Genomic DNA, 22,935 nt, shown 5'->3' on the forward strand with positions numbered 1-22,935 from the left:
GAGAAATGCAAATCATGTGAATGAAATTAATATAAAAATAAGATGTGGTATGATTGCCAATGAGACAGCTATCCACCAAAGTTCAAATGAAGTGGATGTAAGCAATTATAGGCAACCGTACGGCCTTCAACAATGAGAAAAACCCATACCGTATGGTCGGCTATATATGTATAATTGGTGGTATGCTCTTGTGGAGAGTTGTCTCATTGGCAATCATACCACATCTTCTTTTTTATATTAATCATCTTGAATTGAAATTTTCTGAGACACAAGAGAAAATAAAATAATCAACGGTTTCTGACATAGTCAGTTCGACGAGACAAAGAAGATTTCCATCATCTAAATCTGAAGTAATTACAAACTTCATATAGTAGATACGATAGAAGTGGATTATTCTAAGCCAAGCCTTATAATGCACAAGGATAAACTTCAATTTATTGCATCATAAAAACTTGCATTTGTAGGGTACTGAAGATAAGGCCTTTAAATATCAACTTAGCTACCGGTTAACCGGTCAAAAGATTATCCGAGTAACCGGTTAGGCAAAACTGCTCGATTTGACAACACTAATTTATATGTTTTGGACTTTAGTGTGACGTCCATTTTCACTGAACTAGTATACATTATTGTATAGGGGCTAGCTGAAGCCCGCCTCCGGATGCGGGAATTTCTCGCTATGTTGAAGACCGGTGGCCCTGGGCTGTTTTCTGCTCTTTGGTTGGGTTGTTGTCTCTTTGACACAATCTTCGTTTCCATTCTCAAATTTAATCAAACAGCAATTGGCTCATCAAGATTTGTTTATAATGTCTGTGTGGGTTTACGTCATTTCTAATCTTTCGCACAAAATTTATTGATTTATTTTAAGACTTCGGCTGTCAATATTTGAAATTAAAAGCTCTAATCTATTTTAATCATGACGCGTAACGTAATTACATGAAAGTTGTTTTCATTTTATTAAAACATTTTATTTGCTTTTATGTGTAACACATAAGAACAGAAACAATTCCTGAATAGTTAGATAGTCGTCTTGACATCAATGGTGCCAGTAACATTATCATCCTTTACGACAGACAAAACATAGCTGATCTGAACGATACAACATCCACTTTACATCATGTACTGTGTAACAACCCTATACAAAGCCTACGAGGATAGGTATTACTCGACTAACGAAAGCTATATTTTATATATCCTAGTTGGTTAAGTGGTCTGTGGCGCTGAAAACAGTTCAGACGGTGTTGCCATGATGCCACAGAAGCAGGGGATTCGAATCCCGCCGAGGGAAGAACAAAGATCTAACATTATTGGGTTAAATTTGAGACGAATTATATATAAAACATGTTGTAAACCCTGTGTAACAATGGGTTATCCGATGGAGATTGTCTGTCGTAAAGTTGTGATATATGTATATAAGTCTGGAGATTTGCACAACGATACTAATATAAGATAAGTATTATACGAAGATGTTGTTATTAAATCGTGTTGACAAATATTTCGGCTTAACAAATAGCTTTCCTCAGTGTCAATAATTTTAAAAATACTGATTATATGTATACAAATAGCTCAGTAATACAGGTAAGTTTTCGTCTATTGATTTAATCCAAAATCATGAACATCATAATATAAAACAAAACTCAATACTCAAATATACGTGACTGAGTATATTTACATCCCAAAATGAGTGAAAAATAAAACTTAGTATTTCTTATTGATGCCGTTTGGATGGTGTACATTTAGTTCCTTTATCCAAAAGCTTTCCCGAACCTGTCGCTGGGCATCACTCCAGTGAATGTTCTGTTCAATCACTAGGATCTTCATGCGGTTAAAGTCATCAAGTTTGTGACCAGAATGTCTGAAATGCTGAGAAACTGGAAGAAGTGGCTTCTTAGAGATATCACTCCTATGGCCATTGAGGCGTTTGTGGAAAGGCTGCTTTGACTCACCAACATATTTTAGGCCACAAACCGAACATTCTAGATTGTAAATAACATTCATACTTTTGCAGTTAACATTGCAAAATATCCTATAGTTATTTTCGGTTGCCTTACTGTCAAAAGTTGATGAGTGATGCATCTGTAGGCAGCATTTGCAGCGTTTTTCATCACACGAACGACATTCTCCAGAAGTACTTCTATTATCAGACACTTCTGCCCGCACCAGCAGGTTCCGCAGACTATTGGGTTGTCTAAAAGCTATCATGGGAGGCTCGGGAAAAATCTTGGATAGTTTGGAATTCTTTTCAACTCTTTTCCAATGCTCACGAATGACACCGAAGCTGTTTTTGAGAGATGGGTGGTAAGTAAGAACACATGGAGTCCTTTTATATTTGTATTCTAACAGTTTACTCCTTGGAATAGTTTCCGCTTTCTGAAAACCTTTTTGGATAGTTCTGTGTTTGTAGCCCCTTCTCTTCAAGCGGGTTTCGAGTTGACGTAGTTGTTTTTTAGTTGTTTCTGTGTTGGAACATATTCGCTTGACTCTGAGTGCCTGACTGTACGGGATGCTCTTAGTACAATGAGCAGGATGGCAACTTTTAGGGGACAGATATTGGTGAGTGTCAGTAGGCTTAGAATATAGATCAGTGGATATGATGCCATCTGTGAGCGAGCTGGAGGTATCGAGGAAGGTGATTTTGGATTTAGATTTCTCATGAGTAAATTTGATACTTGGATGTATGTTGTTGGCATGAGTGATGAATGTATCTAAATCCTCGTCACTTCTATTCCATTTCATATCCACATCATCTATAAATCTAAACCAGGAAAGCGGTTTTTCGATGGAAGATTCAAGGAGTTGTTTTTCTAATTTGCCCATAAATATGTTGGCATATGATGGAGCCATTTTGGTGCCCATAGCAGTTCCATTAACTTGCAGATAATGATCTCCATCAAAAGTGAAGTTGTTGTTTTTTAGTACCAGCGTGAGCATTTTGACCAGGCATTCAGTAGGTGGATATTTCACTGGTCGAGAATTCCAAACTTCTTTACATGCATAAATGCCATCTGCATGTGGAATGTTCGTGTAGAGGGAGGTGACGTCCATAGAGACAAGTATCGTGTCGGAGGGGAGTGGATTTAAGGCCTGCAATTTTCTAAGATAATTGGTAGTATCTTTGATGAGAGATGGTAAGTCTTCAACATGTTGACGAAGATGGAAGTCAACGAATTCCGATATTTTTCCGTCGGATGACCGTTCGCTGAAACTATAGGTCTTCCTGGGTTATTGGCCTTATGAATTTTAGTTAAAAGATAAAATCTTCCCGGTTTTGGATTTTCTGGTTTCAAATATTCAAGAGTCTTTTCATCGATGAAACCATCGTTGTGCATTTCTACCAAACTATCAGTTATTTCTCTGCTAAAAGATGTAGTAGGAGTATAGATTTTGGTAGAACCTTGCATCGCCAAGTTGTCGTTCAGCCTCTTGAATATAGGCAGATTTATCCAGGACAACCACTGCACTGCCTTTGTCTGCAGATTTATTGACGATATTGTTGTTAGATCGTAAGTTTTTCAGTGTAGTTCGTTCTTCATTGGTAAGATTGTCAAAAGGTTTATTGTTATTTCTAGTATTTCTAATAATGTCCGACTTAAAATTGTCAATAAATGATTCCAAGGTGGCATTATTTTTGCTCGGTTTAGGGATCCAAGTACTCTTTTTTATAAATTTGTAGTTGTTCTCGTCTTCCGAAATTTCTGAGTCGCTATCCGAGCTTCTGTTGTTATTCTCCTTCGACGCGAAATATTCCTTAATGCGTAGACTTCTGGCAAAATTGTCAAGGTCTTCCGACAATTTAGTTTCATTGACAGGGGCAGGTAGAGGACAGAAATTTAAGCCTCTCGAGAGAAGAGATGTTTCAGCTTCCGTTAACTGGTGTTTGGAAAGATTGACCACAATGTTGGAGGGCGAATCAGTCTCTAGTGACCTACGTTTAAAGCGTCTTACTCGTTTTCTCTTTTTTTCAGATGGTAAAGAAGGATGGATATGTTCGATGCCATCCCTACGGAATTTTCTTTTCTGCCTCTCACTCAAATTTTGAGATTGTATGGTTGTTATGTCTTTAAGGCGAGCATTGATAGCATCACAATTGTCAGATGTGAGATCTTTTTTGCAGCTTTTAAAAAGGGTGTTAAATTCGCCAGTAAGAATTTTCAGATGTTCTTTGCAGTGTTGTTTGAGGAGGACCATTAACCGCTTGGAACAATGGTAGAGGGTTTAATCCCATTTGCGAAGTGAGTTGGATAAATAGCCAGGTGTTTGTGGCATGAGCTTGATTTGTAGTCCGTTAGGAATACTTTCATTATACACATAATGGGTTAAATTAGATAAGTGGTGTTCAGTTCTAATTTGTTTTTGTTTAATAGCTTCTAAGCCTACTGACACTCACCAATATCTGTCCCCTGAAAGTTGCCATCCTGCTCATTGTACTAAGAGCATCCCGTACAGTCAGGCACTCAGAGTCAAGCGAATATGTTCAAACACAGAAACAACTAAAAAACAACTACGTCAACTCGAAACCCGCTTGAAGAGAAGGGCTACAAACACAGAACTATCCAAAAAGGTTTTCAGAAAGCGGGAACTATTTCAAGGAGTAAACTGTTAGAATACAAATATAAAAAGAAAAATAAAAGGACTCCATGTGTTCTTACTTACCACCCATCTCTCAAAATCAGCTTCAGTGTCAATCGTGAGCATTGGAAAACAGTTATAAAGAATTCCAAACTATCCAAGATTTTTCACGAGCCTCCCATGATAGCTTTTAGGCAACCCAATAGTCTGCGGAACCGGCTGGTGCGGGCTGAAGTGTCTGAAAATAGAAGTACTTCTGGAGAATGTCGTTCGTGTGATGAAAAACGCTGCAAATGCTGCCTACAGATGCATCACTCATCAACTTTTCACAGTAAGGAAACCGAAAATAACTATAGGATATTTTGCAATGTTAACTGCAAAAGTATGAATGTTATTTACATTCTAGAATGTTCGGTTTGTGGCCTAAAATATGTTGGTGAGTCAAAGCAGCCTTTCCACAAACGCCTCAATGGCCAAAGAAGTGATATCTCTAAGAAGCCACTTCTTCCAGTTTCTCAGCATTTCAGACAGTCTGGTCACAAACTTGATGACTTTAACCGCATGAAGATCCTAGTGATTGAACAGAACATTCACTGGAGTGATGCCCAGCGACAGGTTCGGGAAAGCTTTTGGATAAAGGAAATAAATGTACATCATCCAAACGGCATCAATAAAAAATACTAAGTTTTATTTTTCACTCATTTTGGGATGTAAATATACACTGTATTACTGAGCTATTTGTATACATATAATCAGTATTGTTAAAATTATTGACACTGAGGAAGGCTATTTGTTAAGCCGAAATATTTGTCAACACGATTTAATAACAACATCTTCGTATAATACTATCTAATATTAGTATCGTTGTGCAAATCTCCAGACTTATATAATTTTTTCCTTATCTGCACAGTATCGTCTATTCTAGACGATCCGGTACATAGTTAATTTGCTGGTTGGTCCTTTTTATAGACTTCTATATATATATACTAAAAATATATATATTGACGTCACGTCTCCGATTAAATTCCCCCAGTTTCATTTGCAAAACAAAAGGTACGTCTTATTCCTCAAACCCGTATATAGTGTTATACATGTAGTCTTATACATCACACTTTCCTAGTAAAGACAAATTGTATTTAGTAATCAGATTCTTTGGTTGTTTAATCATAAGATGCCGAAACGTTCTCAACGTAAAACTGTTCCACGTAACAGAAGTTCCCCTGGAAACTTTCTTATATACAATGCCATAATATTCTATACGCTTTATTCCGTAAGGAACAAATACTGTAATATTAATTCCAGGAGAAATAATATTACAGAATATTTCTTCCACTTGAACTTATATTATGAAGGAACCTCTATTTCTAGACAACTTTAGTACTTTCCTTAACTGACCAGTAGGGAATGAAATATTTACTTGACTGAATGGACATATGTACACTGATACAATTGGTAGTTATAGTTTATTGATTGTTGATAATAATTTTACATATCAGCAAAATATTTTACGTCTGACAGTAGTCGACGTTTAACTGTTTCCAGTGTAGGTTCATTTTAAGTGACTTCATTATTATAAAGAATTAAAGATTATTTGTGTGGTAGGCCTAGGGGAGGGGTTGACTAAACATCAATGACATAACAACGCACAGATTTTAGTTAACCATGATATAGACACATGATGGACTATTTACAAATCGGCCCGGGTAGTTAGACAAACAGTTAATAGATTGCACAGAGTCAATCAAATACCTGATAACTACACATTGTGCTTAATTGGAATGAGAAGAAAGGATAACCACAGGCGATATTCATGCCTACAGACAACTGTTTTACAGTTTTAACTTGGGAGGTCTCCAAAATTGCTTTGCAACATTTAATGCTTTTTTAAGTATAAATTTGAGATTTAAAAAGGTTGATGTAAAAGTGTTCGACTATTGTATATGTGAAAACCTTTTATCAATTAAGAATAAACAAAAAGATATATACAAATAGTCATTATAAATGTTTTTACGATGATAGAGATTTCTGAAATTGATAACCGAAAAATAATCATATCGTTTCTTCTTTTGTTTAAAACAGATCACTAAATATCCAGAGCAAAGCTACATATCAAATCGCGCAAATGGTCCTTATCTTATAGTTTTATACCTAATGACATTTAAAAACAAGGAAAAACCTTTTATAACATCTATAAAAAAAATACACTGTGTGTGACACTGTCACAAACTTTCTTGTATGCCTTGTGACACTTAGAAGGAACATTAGTATGAAGGCAAAGTCTACAAGGATCTAATTGCCAGAATTATACGAACAACTTTATACAATTGAAATTTAATAAAAATCCTAAGGTTATACATATGCCTTCGTTAATATATAAATAACACATAGCTGAGAGGGTGATAGAGCAGATTGTTATCCCGAGAAAACATTGTCAACCGCGGCGAAGCCAATGTTGACAATGCTTTTTTGAGGGGTACCCTCTCAGCTATGTGTTATTTAATTCATTATACTGAATGTCCTATCATTATTGTCTTTACATATGAATTTAATTTAAAAGTATATTCTATGACGTCACGTGCATAACAACGTTACAGGTACTAGAAAAATCAAAGTGAAGTGAAGCCAGATGGTTTTTTTTTTTTATTTTGAGTCAAATAATAAAATCTGAGCCAAAACGTAGAATTTAAGCATTGTCTTTAACAACTTGATGTAAAGTCAATTCATTGTCCTTTAAATTATCGATTTTTGATTGGTTTGGACGAGAGGGTGACATTAAAAAAAAATTGTCTCCCGCTCAGCCATGGGATAGAGTAAATTGTTTACCTCGTATTAGCCAATCAAAATCTGGCATTTTAACGTGAAGTATAATAAAATTCATTGTTGTCCCAAGCACATGAAAGTATAAGGGAATAGTTTTCCTAAAATACTTTTAGACTATAAAAACACTATTCCGTTATGTTGTTTTGAGAGCAAGAAAAACAATTAATTACTTGCACATTAACCAAAAGCATGAATCATGTCTCCAAACAGTATTATAAAGCATTTCTCGGTTACGACATTTATTCCCGCGTAAGATGTATTAGTGATTAAGCAATTTGCCTTTACTTCAACATCATTGCAATAAAACGCATACGGTTTTGTCATCGGTTACATGCTTGTGATTATTACAAGAACAACAATTGCATAATTGTTTATGGAGTGTCTTGCATTTACCATCGGAGAAAGAATATGTTTTCTTTTTCTTTTTCTTTTTAGTTTTTTTAATGTTAAACGGTAATCGTTGATATTTTTAAAGAACTCAAGATAAATTTAAGGCGTAGGCAATGTTAAATCTTTCAATGGTTTTCTCCTTTACAAAACTAAATTACCGTTCAAGCGTCTTAAAGGGTTTTACTGGTGTTCCCGGAAAAGCCTGGTTAATAAATGTGCTGATATTGTCTCAAGATTTTTTGAACTAAGTTAAGTTGTGAATTTCAATGATAAATTTCAAGAACAACTCTTCTTTGCAAAATAATTTTTCTTCAGTTTCAAGTTTGATCCTCGTGTATGGCGGATAAAAAGGGATCATATATAAATGTGATGATGAATGGGATGATGCGCTCTTCAAATCGTACATTTCTTAAAAATGCGTGTAAATCTTGAACTCAAATCTAGTATGTCAGTACTTCAGTTTTGACAAGAATTATCATTGATATGATCATAATTATAAATAACCTGTTTACAAAACTTTGATTTTTTTTCGAAACACTAAGGGTGTTCTACCCCAGGAATAGATTATCTTAGCATTATTTGGCAAAACCTTTCGGAATTTTGGGTCCTCAATGCGCTTCAACTTTTCGAGCGTCAATGAGAAGTCTTATGTAGAGGAAACACGCTTTTGGCGTACAAAATTTTAATTCCGGTATTAACGATGAGTTTATTTAGATATTTTACAACACTGGGTCAATACCTCTGCTGGTGGATTATCAGTCCCCGAGGGTATCATCAGCTCAGTAGTCAGTACTTCGGTACTGACATGATTTATAACAAACCTTTCTAAAATTGTCCGTTTATAAATTTATAAATTATTTAGAAACTAAGGTTTCAACTCCCTCAGGCAAAGTTGACCTTAGATGGATTTGGCTATTTTTTTTCGGTACTTTTCGGTTGTATAGCCCTTCAACTGTTTCGGTTCTTATACATCCTTGGCTTTCAAATATTTGGCATTGGACGTTCCTGATGAAGGTACTTCGGACGCATAAAATTTATAACGTGTTATTTTCATTTTTTAGAGCAACGTTATTAAATCTCTTTCACAAATATTTTCGTCGACAACGGTCTTTGTGGTCGTATTGTCCAAATCTTTTTTAAATTTATTTAGTATTTACGACAATTTTATTTCTTATTTATTTTTTGTTGTATTAATATGCGAATTATTAACAAGTCTTTTTTCCTTAAATAACGACAAAGTTGAAACATTTTAGCACTAAGAACTTAATGGATTGATATCAAACTGATGCACAACTATTTGATGGTCTCTATAATTCAGAAAGAGAATACTGATTTGGAATTGACTAATAATGTGCTATTGTCAACCAAATGGAGACAAAATGTCATCTGTTAAGAAAACTTATTTAACAAATGTGAAAATGTCAGACAACATAAGTGTCTAATACTATTTTGGTGCAGAGTTGTTTTAAATAAACCAAATGAGAATTGAAAACAGACATATAAAGTATACGATCGTACGATGATATTTTCAATGAAAATAGAAGTGGTCGTTCTATTTAGTAATCACTGTATAATCAAAATAAGGGCATCTGTTATGCTTATTTTTAACGAACAAGTTCCTGGTGGTATTTAAAAAAATAGATGGTTAAACTTGATAATATAGAAAGATATTATTGTGTGAATAAAAATGAATCTTGGATAAACATCAATGAGACAGCGGTCAAACAACACACAGAAATATCCAAAAAGACAAATCGCATTCCTCCATATTGATTCTTGGTCGTACTTTATCGAATTGTTATTTATTTAGCTTTGAACAATGCCTTTAATTGCAACGTACTTAAGACATTGCATACGTTAAAATTATGCATTTGTGAAAAATAAACTAGTACTTACTTCTTGTGTCAATATAAGTTTCCGAAACGATCCGAATGAAAGGATTTTCAGTATGTCCATGGAAATAAGGTCCAGCATAAACTTTTCGAAAATTTACTGTAAGATTGTGTTGCAACAACAGCTACAAAATGAACAATTCTAAGTGAAAAATGTTGCTATTTTGTAGAAATAGACATTTATTATAAAATTAAAAATGAAAGGGATTTTTATAGTATTGATAGAATTCAACGTTATTATGAAATTAAAAATGAAAGGGATTGTTATCGTATTGATGGAACTTAACGTCAATAACTACACATTTGCATTATTTCATGACGGTCAGTTTTATTGGAAGAGGGTACAAACATGCCAAGGATAAGCAGTGATGCTTTGAGAGTAACTAACAAACATCTACCTTGACAAAATATATAAATTGATAATAGTCGATTGGGTTGAATCTATCTTCATTCATGATAAGGATACAGTTTTCAAAACGATAAAAGTAATTCTATTACAATAAAATCGATCAGGATTTCTTTTTAACTCTATTTCAGCTCATTCATTCAAATCTCCAGTCTTCCACAATGCTGTTAAAAACAACCATTATAGCAATTTTCATGGACAATTAAAATGTTAAATGTCAGCCAACCATGCATGTGGACACATCCATTTGGTACGTTCTTTCTATGCAGGCTGTGATATGATCATTTGTTAAAATCAGTTTTGATGCTTTTAACAAATTGCAGTTATACAGTATCCCTTTGCCCCTGGTCGTCCAACTATTTGTTCTTGAAATTTGAAAAAAAGAGGGCAGATACCATGAGAGCTATTACGGACAATAAGTCAAAGAAAAAAAGACTATCTCATGGAAAAAAGATAAAAAGATGGGAAGGCTAACCAAAGTCCACAAAACACTTAACAGAAAATTGAGCATCACGAACACCACAAAAAGCCTTGGGTAAACTCAGATGCTTCAGAAAGGATCATCAAATTCTCGCTTCACAAGTGATACCAGCCGATTACGTTGATGAGTAATATCAGGTTATTTCGAATTATACAATACTCAATTGATGAAAACTGTATTTCCAATCCGTGAGATGGATTTCACCTGGAACTTTCCACAAAAGATAGCGTGTACAACATTATATAAATAACACATAGCTGAGAGGGTGATAGAGCAGATTGTTACCCCGAGAAAACATTGTCAACTGAGGCGAAGTCGAGGGGTAACAATCTGCTCTATCACCCTCTCAGATATGTGTTATTTAATTTATTATACTGAATGTTCTGTTATTACTGTCATTAAATTTCAAATTCAAAGTAATAAACTATGACGTCTTGTACATAACAACCATCCGTATTTAATAAAGCGCACACTTGATCAAGCGTCTCCGTGAAGGGTAATAGAGTATTTGCCATAGGATAGAGTCGTATTTAATAAAGCGCACACTTGATCAAGCGTCTCCGTAAAGGGTAATAGAGTATTTGCCATAGGATAGAGTCGTATTTAATAAAGCGTACACTTGATCAAGCGTCTCCATGAAGGGTAATAGAGTAAATTAACACCCTCGTATTAGCCTCTCTCAATATTAAATATTCATCTATGCTAGGAAAACGTATTCATTGCATGCAGTATTTACAAGGAGGCGTATAAACCTTTATTTAGACAGGAAATGAAAAGATAAGCCAGAGAGCATTTCTATCAAATCATGACGCCATAACTCAGGAAGGTCATTCTACTTAGGCCAATCTAAACCAGTTGATGTTTGATTATCAGATCTCTAATTCTAAAATCAAAAAAGAAAAGAACTCCGAAAAGGAATTTTAACTAAAGGATCTATAGAGACTGTGTCGTCACCTGAATCATTGTGCATTTTCAACAATGATCACCCTCCACCAGTAAAGACTGTAATAAAGTTCATGACCTGAAATCTTTTTTTTATTTTGTGATGCTGATTTGTTTCTCTCTATCTGCTACATTTTTCGCCAAAAAAATGAAAAAATGAAATAAAAATAATTAGTAATGACAATAACTCCAATTCCAAGTCCAAGTCGACAATTTCGACCGTTTGACTTATATCTAGATAATTTCTTGCCGATATTTTTCTGCCTTTTACATTTTTCTCTTTCTTTCAAAACGTAAAAATGGATAAAATCTTTATTTAGGGCCAATAGGTCCTATTAGTAATAGTTTCAGATGAGAAAAATTTTGCAAAAGTTAACAGTCGACGAAAGATGATGGACGGCGTTCGCCAAAAGATAGCAGAAGATCACTCTTGCCTCTGGGCAAGGAGAGCTAAAAATATAATATATCGTCTCCTTTCCATGTTTTGGTCAGGTGATCAATTATGTGTTAGCTCAGATAAAACAACAAACAAATAAAAAAAAATGTTGGCCCGCTCGTCACAAAATTGAACTGGAAAAGCAGTATGACAAATAATTCCTTTGTATTATGACTTTACATAGACAATAACTGTTTAGTGTCTTTAAATATCAGCTGTATTTGTACGAGGCTAAGAAACAGGTGTAATGCGAGCTTTAGCGAGCTATTACTCCTGTTTCGAGCCGAGTACAAATACAGCTGATATTTAAAGACACTAAACAGTTATTGTCTTTATCCTGCAATTAATTCTGTATATTGTTTGTGCTTTGAAAGACACAAAAACTCACATTTTTTACATTTATTTTCGATTTAAAATCCCTTGAGGCCCGCGTAGTAATATTAAAATCACACATTCAGCGGAAGACGTGTTCGCAAAAAAAGAATCTCGAATGGTCAACAATAATACATCGCTCAAGGTGAATAATTATCTATTTTAACATAACAACTAATTTCAACAGTAAAAACAAGTAACAAAACATTGTCCAATTTGAAACAGAAGTGTTCGAGTTGTCCTACGCTTCAGAATTTTGAACATAACTTGACATTTACTTAACATGCATGCTGAAATTGACATGGTTAATTTTTTTACACATGTACACATTCAAGTTTTGAAATCAATGATTGTCGTCGTAGAAAATACTGCTGTTCATGTTTGTCTGTTATCAGAACATTGGTTTAATTCTTATTGCCCTTAAGAAAGTTTGAAAACAAACAGAACGTATAAAAGTAATCGTTAGTTCGCATAAGGTAAACCAATACGTCATTGGAATGCGACTGCAATACACATTCTGAGGTCACGCAGGTTCATACAACACTCAGTCCGGCAGTGGGCGGAGCTTTAAAGCGATATCTGTATAGTATACAGCATAGCGATATCTGTAGGGCTGTATCTGTATAGTAAGACACCTAATTGCAGGATAAAATGATATAATAGCATGAATAATGTATACCTGGTAAATTGTTTCTGCTGTGTGTTTATAATCTTTATCATTGGAATGTATGAAAGTAATCTTTTTCCAGTTGAATGTTTTCAGAATCGACACAACACTTTGTGAGATCTGAGAATCTGTTGGCTTTGTTCTCCCAAATGTTGGATACTGTATCTTATTACTCACGTCAGCCTCTGAACAATACTGAAAAAAAAACAGTATAATTTTTTAAGGATCGGAAAATCACAGAAAACGAAGTGGTTTTGGTTCTAAGAAAAATATTTTAAGAGTTAATCAAACAGATCTGTTAGAGCGACAACGACAGTTCTCTCGTCGATTTTGTGAAAGTATGTTCGACGATTACCTCTTTCAGGGAAGTTTAGATTGTATTTAACACAAAACTTAACACAACTGAAAGGCAAGAGAGACAACCGAACAATTTCCTTTGGTGTAAAGAAACCATAAATGTAAAGGTGCCTTTAAAAGAAATAACAGTTGTGATATGCTTTTCGTCCGCACAACAAACCATTGTAGGATATCCTTCATTAGTTACGATAGAGGCCAGAAGTTTTGACAGTAAAAAAATAATATCGTTGGAGAGCACATAAACTAAAAGAAATTAAACAGAATCATCAAATCCTGTCTAAGATTAACTTTATCCCAGGTAGCTTTAACACAATTACATCGTTTTATAAAATGGAAATTAACAGATACAATGTTTTATTTGATTTATACCAATACCGAGGCAAAGGCCACTGGGCGGTAAGAATGTCGATAATTACAAATCGACATATACCAGTATTGTCTACATGACCCAAACTGGAACTAGAGAACTAATTTTGACAGTCTTTTTATATTGAAACGGAAATATTTGTCCTTTCCCAATCGCCTGTGTTCAAAAATACTTCATTGTTTTCACAATAATGTCATTTTCTTTATTGCTACATGATGGTATGATGTTCGTCCTCATCTATATTGTAGTTTATCATGTCATAGATTTCCTATCGATTTACTTTGGAACATTGTGTCATTGACATATGGAAACTATAACAATAAAAACACCCATTACATCTATTATGTCAAATAAGAACTAGAAGACTTCACAATGGACAGTGTTACAAGAAAATCACAATGCTACTTCAGTATAGAAACCATTTAAGACCAACATGATATACAAGAAGACAAACCAACAAATAATAAACAGGTAAGATGCTTTTCTGGATTTACCTTCGTCAAGAACACTCAAACCTAACAACTTAAGAAGATATGTACAGGAGTTTTACCTTCATAACTTATATCACGCTTCGAACACACAAAATTTATACCGCTGCTGTTGGGCTGTTAGTCCCCGAGGGTATAATCAGCTGAGCAGTCAGAGCTTCGAAAACGGTACTGACATGATCTATAACATATACTTAGTAAAATTTAAAATTCCCTGTTCATAAATTGAGAATGAAGAAAAAATTCATCAGGCAAAGTTAACTTAAATGAATTTGGCTATCCTGTTTAGGTCCTTTTTGGTCATAAAGGTTCTAACGTTGCAGTGTATTTTCGCATCCCTGGCTTTCAAGTGTTTAGTTTTGAGCGTTCCTGGTAAAGGTCAATCTTTTAAAGAGCTTCGAACGCATCGAATTTATATAGGATTTATCGTATTTTCTGGGATAGTCCTGATCAGAAACGCTTCAGACCTAAATCATTCGAAGCCAAATATATAAAAATAATTAAGTGCATCAAACTGAAAATGAACGATAGTTTGTTTAGGGAAGGTAGGACACAAGCGTCACATTGAAAATAAATTGGCAGAACAATTACTACCACCACAGTGATTGAAAAATACATAAAAAAAGAAAAGCTTCAAAATATTGAAACGGAAACGACGGGGTATTGTGTATTACAAATGTAATTCGTGACAACACGGGTCGCAACACGAACTCGCCAACGTAGAAAAAGCTTACGCTAAGAGACCAAGACGGCGGTCTCTAGCACGGATTTAAGTGGAATTTTAGAGTCACTAGATCTTGATAACGCTAAAAATCTACCCTTATACTTTGAAAAATATTAGGGAACGGCACTACTTTCAAATTTATATATAACTTCTGACTATTTAGTAAATGGGTTTGATAAGAACGGTCATACCTGTAAGAATATTACGTCAGAGACAAACAAAACATTTCTGTAGTTATCTGGAAAAATTTTGTTTTAATGGAAATAACAGGATAAGCAAAAAGGAATATGTGATCAAAATTATTCAGAACATAATTTGTTAGAAGTATCAAAACAAATGTGTTATACACACATACACATACAAAAAAGTATTCGTCACAGTATTCTACCAATGTCTATTGCATGCACAAAAAATACTAATTAGTCTTAAACTGATATTTTGTGATACCAATTGGAGACAGATGATACCTTTAAATAGGGAAAAGGCAAGATGATGCAAATTCGATTTTTACAACCAAAAAAAAAAGAAGAATAATAAATAAAACTGAATAAATAAAGTTTGCGATTGGATAACAGCAATTATGAACAGTATATATTGCTTTTTGAGATTTCCTACTGCCTTTTTAAAACTTCTGCTGAAAACTTTTATTTCTTATTTTCTTTTTACATCACATGATTTTCATAATTTCACATTGATTTATCATATACTTCCTACATGTAAGCGTACGTTTTTCTTAAGTAAGCTCCAGGTCAAACGTTTGGAAACCAAAGAGGACGATAAAACGAATACTGTTAACATCTCTGCTAAAATCTGACATTGTTTTTATTTATCAAATGGTTCAATTTGCTAAGCCTTAATAGTTAAATTAAAGAAAAAAAGTTACTGAAAATATAAAGAAATTGAAAATGAATTTTAATTTGAGTTGGTTGCACTTACGTGTTGTTTTCACATTTTATACAGTATACTGGAAAATACAGCAAACATGAAAACCAAATCAGACGAGACTAAATGCAGCTATCAATAATTACATGTATCTTTCATAACTTTAATAATGGATAACGTACTTTTTTATCTTGTAAAATATAGAGCAGAAATAACATAATCAGAAAAAAAATAATGTATGGTAATCAAATGATAGAAAAGTGTCAAAATCTTGTTACAAATATTCAGATAGTCGAATAACTTTTCTGTAAAATAGGCAAATTCGTGTTTTCCACTCAATATCATGGATATGATAAAACCGTAGCATGATATTATGGTATTAGTAATTGTAAATGAGACACTATTGATCGAAGACCAAGGGAAGTGAGAAAGCTAATAGTTACACATCTCAACCAAAATACAATAATAAAATTATATTATGGCATACTTTTGTCTTTATTTTACATATGGTTCGATTAGTAAATCCAATATGTTTATATGTGTTGAGAAATTCCCACGACTTAAAACTTGAAAATCACAATGTTGAGAACCCCATTGAGAGCTAACTACTTAAGGTATAAAGTTGCATTGACTTCTATTTTAGCATGATATCGTTTGATACCTACATTAATGATTGTAACAGACAAAACAGACTAGTATTTTTAGCAATCTGAAGGAATTGACACGGCTTTCATCATCAACACTAAGACATCTCTTTAATTATCGAAACGTACGTATTTTATGTTGGTTTTCTTTAACTGATATAACAACTGGAATAATAAACTATCTTTAGAAGCAATACAATAATTTCAGGTTTGTGTATTTCTAAGTGGGTGGTAAATGCAGTTATGACGTCTTTAAAATATCACAAATAGAACCTTTATTCACGTACCCATTAAATAAAAAAATCACATCAACATTATTAACTGATACAAAATGAAATATTTTACCACTATCAATGCATAAGAAAAATAGCAAATTTATTTAAACATATCCAGATAAATAAATAGTATAGCATGTACAATTATAAGCCTGAACAAATTTTGTCACAAAATCAAGACATAAGATTTATCTTAAAAATATGTAAAAAAAAAATAGGTAGTTTCAACAAAGTGTATCGAACAAAATAATGGCCGGAAAAATTGGACGGCCACTAGAAAATTAGATGTTGGGTAGGGCAGAAACTTTGCCTTACAATAGGCCATCTCAAAAAGTTGTCGCAAAGGTTCTTTTTGCTTAAGGGCAACCGATACAGTTTCACATTGCATTGTCATTTTTATAATTTTGAAATATGTTGTAGGCCTAGGCGAGTTGTTAAAAAAAAATCCCAAAATAAAACATAGGTCACCGTGCTAACCTTTGAGAAAATTGAGACTGAAGATTTTTGAAGTTTGTTTTCAATCCTACCAAATGTTGCTGTGTATTTATGCATCCCGCTCAGCTTAACGGATGGATTGTCATTAAAATTACTTTAAACCCGATTGCATTATGCAAATTTAATCTGTTTTATAGCTAGTACATGTAATTACAAAAGAGGATCAATTAAATCATTTTAAATAAAATTATATGAAATATTTGATTGTTGCAGATTTAATTTGGCACAGATTTTCTTTCCCCTTGAAAACTTTAATTTTAATGCGCTGAAAAATTCTTCCATCTAAATTGTTGCTTTTACATAGTTTGAAGTGGGAAAACTAATTTTTCTCGAGTATAACAATGACAATTTACACAAATCTGCATAAAACTGCAAAAGAACGACAAGTTTTATTAAGTCGCAATCATTTCATTAATTTGATTTAGATAGATCGCTTGCCTTTTCCGTTTTAAAATCTATATATAGTGAATTGGATTTATAAAATTGGATTAAGATTATAGATGCAGAATTTCTGTTTTTTTTTATGTTGCATATCTTACTTTGAAATCAATTTGCAATATTATCTTCATTATAATAACATTACATGTATGTTTCATTGGACCTGTCTTTTGATTGGCTGACAACAACTGTGAGGCACTCCAATATCAAATTTTATTTCAGTTTAAAATACAACATTTATGACTGCACTGCTATCCGTGAAAATGTTAAAATAATGCAAAGAAAAACAAACGAAAAGCTTAATTGATATAACTCTTAATTTCATGGTTGTAGCTTAAATGTAATTATAAGATTTGAATGCTTCATTTTATAATTTTATAGGGTTGTAAAATTGTTGATCGTGCGCACATTTTTAGAATGAAGCGCTTCCGCCAAAATGTGCTCCATCAACGAACGCTTTTACACCTCAATATGAAAAAAGAGGCTTTCAATTCTTTAAAAAATAACTGCATGCAATAAAAAATAATTTACGAATATATTCTTTGACTACTTTACAATTAAGATTCAATATTCAATATAAATTAAATCATATTTCTTTTAAAAAAAAGACCAACGGATTAGCCATTTACATTCAAAGCATATTTGCTAATCTAATGCTAACGAGTACATTTTTGAACAAAGTACATTGGAAAGCAAACTTTCCAAAAAACACGATAAAGATTACCACATCTTTTTAAATGCAAGTACGATTGTTTGTCGGCCGTTAGATCGTTGAATATCCATTTTCTACGTAGAGATTCAAGCAAAATTTAATCTGCTATATATCACTTGGTTTTAGCAGGATACGAGTACAATACCGGTAGGTAAAGAGGGTCATGGAAACTTGGCTTAGATACGATATACAATAATAAGCTTGTTTGGATGCAATACGTTTTTGCACTTCGAACGTTTATTTTTCGAACTTTCCTCCCTGTTTTTCTCATATTTAAACAAATGACTGTTTTAAAGCACGAAACTAAACACTTCTACTGTCGGGATAACGAATGATATATCATAAAATTCAACTGGGCTTGAGTTTCCTCTGATTCTCAGTTTGAAAAGATCATAATAGAACTTTGGCTTTTCTGTAATCTTAATATCAGATGCATGATTAATTGAGAAAAAATATTTTCATTTCCGTTCAGTTTCCAGTAGGTACTGTGAAAATTTTACCAATTACCAAAAGCCACCTTTTGAAAATTTCAATTACAACTTTCATCCGCTTGTATAATATATTGCGTAAGTCATTATTGGAAACTTATAAATTGAAGTTCGTGTGAGCAATTTATAAAACTGCTGTGATATATTCCTTTTATGAAATTTATTAACACAAAAAGATGACATTTTGATAAAAAAAAAAAGACATACATTTTTCTATAAAGCTATGAATTGATAAGCAATATCGTAATTGACATCTGAAATAGTTCTATAAATCTAAGCATTTCCGCTGAAAATAGTTCTATAAATCTAAGCATTTCCGTTGGAAAACGGAAATATAAGTTCAGTATGGATTTGTACATGTCTGTTGCAGCATCATGCATACATTATAAAACAATTATAGCTATGAAAAACTATATGCGCTAATTGATAATTTTATAAAAGTTTAAGGTCAATTTATATTTCTGAGATTTAAAACCCATAATCACCTCTCCAAAAGATTTTGACTACTTACGCAAAGCAAAAAATACAAAATGACACCAAGAAGTTCTGTAGATCTTCTGTACGTTTGAACCAATTGTCATAAGGAATCGATGTTAACCGAATGCAATAATTGTTTTTGTTGTCATTATAACTGATCGCGATTAATTTCAATTACTTTAGTTGCTTAAGCATTTCGACACATGTGTCATGAAAGTGATCTCAATTTTTTATATTCACTTTGTAAAAAGGAATGTCTTAAAAGATCAATCCAAATTATAGAATTCATTTAAATGTAAAATGAAAATTGTCTTTGAACATTAAATGAAATGAAAATAGATTGCAATCTTTTTAAAGAAATATAATCAGGGTCTATAATTTACTTGTTACCTGAATGTCAAAGTTGGGTTATGATGATATAAATGTCTTCCATTCAAAATTATCTCTGCACTTTTTCCACGGTGAAACAATTTATAATTATTTTACAATTAAAAAACGTTTTGTAACAATAAATGAATAGAGATAGAAACAAAGCTTTGATATAACGTTATATTTTTATTTTCTTTTGAGATATGATAAGAGAACAATTACAAGCTGTTGAATCAAACGTCGATATATTTTCCTTTTGTATGTATATGTCATAAAAACTTGGAAATACTCCGTATATGTACATAGCTACAAATGTAGACCATAGAAGTCTAGTAAAATGTACAAAACCAGAATTGAAAGCTAAACTGCAAAGATATACACTTTCGAAATTAAAATCATTAGACAAATTTAAAGGACAAATACATTTATTGCGAATAAATCTATTGATTGATTGATTGATCATTTGTTGTTAAACGCCACTATTTTCTATTAGTGGCGAACAGTTTTGATTGGTGGAGGAATTCTTACGAACATGCACAATACGCGAAAGACATAAAACTAATAAGCGTCAAACAGTTTTAACTGAAAACCCCCTTTTCTATCCTTTTAATACCTGAACAAACATGTTGGGGGAGGGGGAAAGGGGGAGGGGTGTCGAGCACTCACAAACATGATTAACCCCTCCACATTATTTATGTGCCTGTCTGGTACAGCAGTCAACATTGTGTTATAATCTTAATCATTATAAAAACAAATAACTATTTCAACAAAGAAAAACAAAATGGCATATAGACACTCTATCATCATAGACAAAGTACATAAGAAAAAATGGAAGACAAGAATACAAAAATGTCCATAGCACAATGACACAATGGCGGGATGCATAAATACCGAGCCGAGCCAAAAGTATATAACCAAAAATGGATTAAACAGTAAATGTTTAAAAAAAAAAGACAAATAAAAAGAACACTATAATACGCAATTAAGATAACAAATAACGTTAGTACCTAGAATCTATACGTCAAGACCATCATGTAATATTTGTGAAGTTGAGACGGAATATTTATCAACAAGGCCTAAGTATCTTCCGATGAACTGTTTTAGAAAAAGGACGAGACGCTCTTTGACACAAGATTGTTCATCATCTTTCTGCTCAGACACTTATGACGTTTTATAAAATCTGAGTAGCAGCTGCAAGCTCTTGAATACCGAATGAGTTGGGAAATGTATATCACATATGCAGGTGAAGTTGGTATATTGCTGCTCAGGTAGGGGAAATTTATAATTTCAAACTTATAATCGTCTCGTTTGTAATAGATTCTGGTACTAGGATTTCCGTTTCTGTCAAATTCGAGGTATAAGTCTAAAAATGAGGCGGGAGGAAGCCGTGTCTGTAGTTTCTTTAATTTCTAGTTCTGGAGGATATATTAATGGAACCCAATCAGAAAAGTTTGGATTGTTAATGGAAAGAACATCATCAATATTTCTGAATGTGAAATTAAATGATCTGGTTTCTTTGATCTTCTTGTTTTTGACAATTGTCTGAAGGAACTCTGACTAATAGGAAAATAAGAAGAGGTCGGCAAGGATAGGCGCACAGTTCGTTCCCATAGGAATGCCGACAATTTGTAGAAAAGTATACCTCCAAATTCTACAAATATTTTGTCAATAAGAAACTGATCACTTGTTCCTCTGTGTAGCATGTTTTACCTTTTGTTCACTATTAACAAAATACCCAAACCAATAAATTTAAAGCGACTGCTACCATTTTTATATTGAAAAGCATTGTGGCTTATTTCTTCTAAACGATTTTTCAATTTCACATGGGGAATGGTGGTATACAGGGTTAAAAAATCAAAAGTTTTGATATAACTAATTTCAGAGAAAGTTCGAGATTTAAAATTATCCAGAAGTTCTTTAGAATTTTTTAGAATCCACATATGGTTAATACCACTACGCGAGTAAACAGTTTCACAGTATTTCTGAAGACCCTCTTTCACTGCGGACAGAATTTTTGTCAATCTAAATGGACAATTTCTTTGTAGAACATGCAGATGAGCCGGCAATGTACCGTTGTTTGTACGGATTTTGTTAAGCTTAGGTATCCAATACAAACAAGGTAAGTCCTCATATTTGCTGTTCAATGTAATGTTCATAGAAACCATGAAGGACTAATGATTCGCCAAAATCTCATCCTTGTCAAATGATATGTTTTTGTATGTGGCATTACCTGAGTGCTCATGTGTACCTAATTCTTTAACAAGACACTCGTAGTAGTATGATTTACATACAAAGACAATATTATTTAAAGCTTTATCCCATGCTCTGGCATAGTCCTCAGTGGAATCCATAATTATTTTGAAGTTATGGTTCCAATTGATGTGTTGGGTTCTCTAAAATTAGGACCATGTGATATCACCTTTCGGAGAGGTTCATGTTGAATTATGTTTAGATCCCCAGTAATAAGATGGCCAGAGGGCTATGAATATAAGGCGAGTGGAACAGTCACATGTCAGAGGGTTCTTTTAGGTATTCCTCTCAATCAAGGTCCTGTCTGCAATGCTTGCTTATAGTTGAATACTTTAGGTGCAATGGTTTTGATGTAACTGTAGGATACAATAGGAACAGGCTGATTTTGAAAATAAAGTGGAACTTTAGATATTACCTCTTTGTGATTAAAAACGTTGCTGATGTTGATGGCATCAATTCCGTTAATTGGAAAAATGAACTGGAAGGAATTTCCTCTTTTCATCAAGTAAAGGTTCCGATCTAACTGGTTTATAAAGACGGAAAAGAGCTACATCACAAATTATACTGACCAGTCGGTACATTGGAGAAAATGTATTTATGCATCCCTTGTCACGTGTATAACCTTTCACACATTTTAGAAAATTAAACAGGCAGTGAAAAAAGAATAGTTCTAATGTAATGTAACCTTAGCGGATGATGAAGATGTGGAAGAATGTCACCAAAGCTCGAAGAGGGAGATCTAGATTTGGAAGACATTTTTTTACATTGAAAGCTAGTTCAAGGCCAATTACAACTTATAACTAAATCATGTTCCCAGACTAAAATATCAGTCAGTACACATTCAATGGATATAGTGTAAAACGTCATAAAAATCTGAGAAAGCATGACTTTGGATTATGCTAAAATTTAAGTATCGACATAATGTAAGCACCGTTTGTGTATATAACTGTATATAGGAATCTATATTTAATATGTTTTAATTTATTAAAAACCAAAC

General features: G+C 33.2%; 1 protein-coding gene across 1 annotated transcript in view; it reads right to left on the reverse strand.

Moving 5' to 3' along the window:
• Positions 1-22,935, reverse strand: part of LOC127708155 (guanylate cyclase 32E-like) — a 91,342-nt gene that overhangs the window by 60,355 nt on the left and 8,052 nt on the right. The window contains exons 2-3 of the mRNA XM_052212997.1: positions 12,985-13,167; positions 9,673-9,793 (exon numbers count right to left, since the gene is read on the reverse strand). Coding sequence (XP_052068957.1) covers positions 9,673-9,793; positions 12,985-13,167 — 304 coding nt within the window. The remainder of the gene's footprint in view (positions 1-9,672; positions 9,794-12,984; positions 13,168-22,935) is intronic.

The sequence above is a fragment of the Mytilus californianus genome, unplaced genomic scaffold, assembly GCF_021869535.1.
Source record: "Mytilus californianus isolate M0D057914Y unplaced genomic scaffold, xbMytCali1.0.p SCAF_7, whole genome shotgun sequence".
Classification (NCBI taxonomy): Eukaryota; Metazoa; Mollusca; class Bivalvia; order Mytilida; family Mytilidae; genus Mytilus; species Mytilus californianus.